This window comes from Colobus angolensis, unplaced genomic scaffold, assembly GCF_000951035.1.
Source record: "Colobus angolensis palliatus isolate OR3802 unplaced genomic scaffold, Cang.pa_1.0 Scaffold749, whole genome shotgun sequence".
Lineage (NCBI taxonomy): Eukaryota > Metazoa > Chordata > Mammalia > Primates > Cercopithecidae > Colobus > Colobus angolensis.
In genome coordinates, this window is record NW_012121254.1 from 41,199 (window position 1) to 46,128 (window position 4,930).

Genomic DNA, 4,930 nt, shown 5'->3' on the forward strand with positions numbered 1-4,930 from the left:
CCAGGTTCAAGACATGCTCCTGCCTCAGCCTCCCAAGTAGGATTACAAACACCCACCAACACGCCCAGCTAATTTTTGTATTTTTAGTAGAGACAGCATTTCACCATGTTGCCCAGGCTGGTCTTAAACTCCTGAGCTCAAGCAATCCACCTGCCTTAGCCTCCCAAAGTACTGGGATTACAGGCGTGAGCCACTGCGCTGGGCCTTCTGTCTTCTCTTGATGGACATTTAGGTGGTTTGGAATGTTTCATCACAATAAAATAGTACAGTAGTGAGCAAACACCCCCCCACATAAATCATTTAACAATGAAGGCCTTTGTACCATCATGCCTGCTGGCTCTCTAGCTTGGGTGCCATTTCTCTGCTGACCTGGTACACTGCCCATCTTTGGAGGCTCCACACACACAACCCACTTGGCAAAGTCTTCTTTGCTGTGAGCCGCCAGTTGCTCTTTTCCCTCGGCTCCCAAGCGTCTCTACATGCCTGATTTTAACACTCGTTACAGATAAATCATCTGCATAGCTCTGTACTCGGGACCGTGAGCCTGTCTGATTCTCTGTAAGCCAGGGCTCATCACACAGTAGGTGCACCATAAACTGTTGAGTGGCAAGGTGGTTGCCAACCTCTCTCCTACCTTAGCTGTTTGTGATTCCAAAAGCCTAAAGTTCTGCTCTTCGGTCCCTGGCAGCTAAAGATGTGATTAAAGAGATTGAAGACTTTGACAGCTTGGAGGCTCTGCGTCTGGAAGGCAACACAGTGGGCGTGGAAGCAGCCAGGGTCATCGCCAAGGCCTTAGAGAAGAAGTCGGAGTTGAAGGTGAGCAGAGTGGGGCGAACAGGCCCAGGCTAGTTTGAACAAGCTTCTGTTCACAGTTCCACAACCCCTGCCTGTGTCCAGTCTCTTCCAGGCCCCTCCTGTGTGGCTGTCCCCCAAGCAGCTCCTCTTCCTCTGGCCTCCCCAGGGCACACAGCATTGGCTAGGGACCCTCTTCCTGTAGTCAGCAGACCCTGAGAGGGTGTTAGGGGTGCAGGAGGATTATTGGAGTGACACCTGTGAAAGATAAAGTAGGGAGAGCCTTCTGCTCACAATGTAGATATGTCACATATGAGGTTGGAAGGTTGCAGAAATAACCAACAGGAGCCTCTGACTGTGAGGCTGCTCTGACAGACCCACCCTCTGGGAGTTTCAGAGCAAAGACTGCCCATGAAAGGAGTCTCGTGTTGGGCAGAAGTGGCCAGGCCTCAGCTCAAACGCTGCAGCGATAGGAAGGTGCTGTAGCTGGAGACTGCCAGCTCACTACACTCCTCGCAACAGAGGCAAGTTCTCTTTTTTTGATTTTTGAGACGGAGTCTCACTCTGTCGCCCAGGCTGCAGTTCAGTGGCGCAATCTCTGCTCACTGCAAGCTCTGCCTCCTGGGTTCAAGCGATTCTCCTGCTTCAGCCTCCCAAGTAGCTGGGATTATAGGCTCCCACCACGAATCTGGCTAATTTTTTTGTATTTTTAGTAGAGATGGGGTTTCAATGTGTTAGCCAGGATGGTGTCGCTCTCCTTGTGATCTGCCCGCCTCGGCCTCCCAAATTGCTGGGATTATAGGCATGAGCCACTACTCCGGCCTTTTTTTTGTTTTTTCAGATGGAGTCTCACACTGTCACCCGGGCTGGTGTGCAGTGGTGCAATCTCGGCTCGCTGCAACCTCCGCCTCCCAGGTTCAAGTGATTCTCCTGCCTCAGCCTGCCAAGTAGCTAGGATTACATGCACCCACCACCACGCCGAGCTAATTTTTTGTATTTTTAGTAGAGACAGAGTTTCAGTTTGTTGGCCAGGCTGGTCTTGAACTCCTGACTTTGTGATTTGTCTGCCTCGGCCTCCCAAAGTGCTGGGATTACAGGTGTGAACCACCGCACCCAGCTGGCAAGTTCTCTTGAAGGTTAGATCCAAATGGTGCCCTCCTTGGCCAACACAAAGGGCAAGTCAGATTATTCTAGCCCCGTGTTCCCCAAACGGGTTCCACTAAACACCAGTCTTTTGATATGCTCTGTGAGAAAAGCAAGAATTGGCCGGGCGCGGTGGCTCAAGCCTGTAATCCCAGCTACTCAGGAGGCTGATTCAGGAGAATGGCATGAACCCAGGAGATGGAGCTTGCAGTGAGCCGAGATTGTGCCACTGTGCTCCAGCCTGGGTGGCTGAGTGAGACTCCATCTCAAAAAAAAAAAAAAAAAAAATTATTTAATTTATTTAGTTACTTTTAGAGATAGAGTCTCCCGCTGTTACCCAGGCTGGAATGCAGTGGCACAGTCATAGCTTACTGTAGCTTTGAACTCCTGGGCTCAAGTGATCCTCCTGCCTCAGCCTCTCCAGTAGATGAGACTGACTACAGGCACGTGCCACCACATCCAGCTAATTTTTATTTTTATTTTATTTTTTTGAGACAGGGTTTTACTCTGTCACCCAGGCTAGAGTGCAGTGGTGAGATCATGGCTCACTGTGGCCTCTGTCTCCTGGGCTCAAGCAATCCTCCCACCTCAGCCTCCCCAGTAGCTGGGATTACAGGTGCACACCACCATCCCCCGCTAATTTTATTTATTTATTTATTTTAATGGAGATGGAATTTTGCCATGTTACCCAGCTTGAGCTGCTGGGCTCAAGCGATCTTCCCACCACAGCTTCCCAATGTGCTGGGATTACAGGTGTGAGCCACTGCACCGGGCCAGCTTTACTTCTTTTACCAGCACTCCTGACTTTATAAACAGTGAGGCTCATCAACCCCATTTCCAACCAAATCCCCTGGTAAACTTGGGTATAGTAGGGTTTCATGGGTGGCGGCCCTGTCCCTGTCCTATTATGATGGTAGCTGTTGTGATGTGGCAATCTCTGACCTAGAAAACCCTGAGAGGCCACCGTGGCCTGCCTAGTCTCCCTGCCAGGGTTGAAACCAGACGTGCAGTGGGGCTGACCCCTGTGCTCCACCCCAGAGTCGTGCCAGCGTGGGTGTAGGGCATTCTCTGGGATGGATGATCTGGATCCCATAGCCATCAGTGTCCTGTTTGAGGAATGTGACCCTCAAGCAGAGGGCAGCCAAGATGCTCAAGCAGGTGTGTGCTTGGGCCAGACTCTGCAGCCTTTGGTTTGGGACTTGACTGCCATTCACTGAAGGGGTCCAGGAAATGGGCAGCTCACATGGCGTTGCTGGGCATCCCAGCTGCGGCAGTTTGGTAGAGGAGGACTTGTAGTAAGATGGTAGCTCCTTATAGGCTAAAACATGATTTTTCTGTTCTCTTACTACCTCCTGCACCTTCTGGAACTGTTCGTTCTCTGATGCTGTTTTCCTTTCTTCCAGTGGTTTAGCTCTAGGGTCTCCATAGCAGGGGAGGTAGGGTCAGACTCCTGAGATGGCTGATGTCCTACCCTGCCCCCCAACCAGGGGCCCCAGGAGACTCCTTTATCTTATTGCGACTTCGGCCTCTTCAGTCTGCAGATCTCCAGGGGAGCCCACCAGCGTAGTCAGCATGGCCTCGGAAGACATTGCCAAGCTGGCAGAGACACTCGCCAAGACTCAGGTGGCCGGGGGACAGCTGAGTTTCAAGGGCAAGAGCCTCAAACTCAACACTGCAGAAGATGGTGAGTTTCTGGAAGTTGCCCACGGGTGTGTCCAGGGGAGGAAAGGGAGTGTACTGAACTCTTACTGGTTGTCAGGCTCTTTCTGCTACATTGTCTCCATTATTTGTCCCAGCAACTCTGTGAGGTGTCATTGGACCCCTTCTAACAATGAGGCTCAGAGATCATTTGCCCATGAGCAAGCTCCCCTGTGCTTTGCCTGTTTGCAGTGGGCATCGCTTTGTGCCCTGCCCTTTCTTTCTCAGGAGGGGATGGTAGGTAATGAGGGCCACAGTTAGTGCCAGTCCCAAGATACAGCCTCTGACTCTGACTTCACATCTGGTGTTCTCCCACCCCTGCCCTTTACTCCCGTGATCTCAGGCAGGCCTGGGAATAGGCGCAGCTTTCCCCAGAGCTGAGGCTGTGTTGGAGCTGCATTAAGACAACCTGGGCCCTCTTGGGAGATGCTGGTTCATGCAGCCAGATGTACCTGGGAGAGGGAGGGCTGTCTGTGTGTATACAGGTACTGTAACCACAGAAAACTAGGAACCAGAGCGCAGACCCTCTCTTTTCATCCCTTGTCAAGGCTTGGCTGCCACTGACCAACCCTGAATCCCTGGCATCTGGAAGTGAAGGTACCTGCATCAGTGAGGCATCCTTGGGTTCTGGCCCAACCAGGGAAACTTGGCCCACCTTGGACAACTTCTTAGGGAATCCCTAATAGGTTGTAAGTCCTTTCTCAAGACCCTTCTTGACCAGAAGGTCAAGTTCAAACTTTATTTCCCATACCCATCTCTGTCTCTCCCTCCCACGTCACCCTACTCCATCCTGTACCAGCCAGACTCAGCTTTTTGCTTCATGTAAGTTGGTTTTGTTCAGATTATACGATTAATGCAGGTTTATTATAGAATACAGAATCATTCAAAGAACAGGGAAAAAACATATTCTCACTTTCATATAACCCCAGGGATATAACAACTGTTAATTTCAGGACATTTTATTTCTAGCGCATAGTCTTTTTTTTTTTGTCATTGAGACATGCTCTCGCTCTGTAGCCCAGGCTGAAGTATAGTGACAAGATCTCGCTCACTGCTACCTCCGCCTCCTGGGTCCCGGTTCAAGCAATTGGGCCTCAGCCTCCCGAGCAGCTGGGATTACAGGCATGCGCCACCATGCCCAGCTAATTTTTCTATTTTTAGTAGAGACGGGGTTTCATCTTGTTGGCTAGGCTGGTCTTGAACTCCTAACCTCATGATCTGCCTACCTTGGCCTCCCAAAGTGCTGGGATTACAGGCGTGAGCCACTGCGCCCAGCCTAGTCTTTTTTTTTTTTTCT

The 4,930-nt window shown here is 50.9% G+C and overlaps 2 protein-coding genes across 3 annotated transcripts in view; both read left to right on the plus strand.

Moving 5' to 3' along the window:
- The window catches only part of LOC105501749, a 13,348-nt gene extending 9,725 nt beyond the window's left edge, over window positions 1–3,623 (plus strand). Inside the window, exon 2 of one of the 2 annotated variants that reach the window (XM_011927789.1) lies at window positions 3,470–3,623. In XM_011927789.1, coding sequence (XP_011783179.1) covers window positions 3,470–3,502 — 33 coding nt within the window. In that variant the 3' untranslated portion in view covers window positions 3,503–3,623. The remainder of the gene's footprint in view (window positions 1–3,469) is intronic. The other variant, XM_011927788.1, reaches the window with a different exon arrangement.
- RANGAP1 (Ran GTPase activating protein 1) overlaps window positions 689–4,930 on the plus strand; it is a 38,523-nt gene continuing 34,281 nt past the window's right edge. Inside the window, exon 1 of the mRNA XM_011927787.1 lies at window positions 689–816. The gene's annotated coding sequence lies outside the window, so the exon portion shown is untranslated. The remainder of the gene's footprint in view (window positions 817–4,930) is intronic.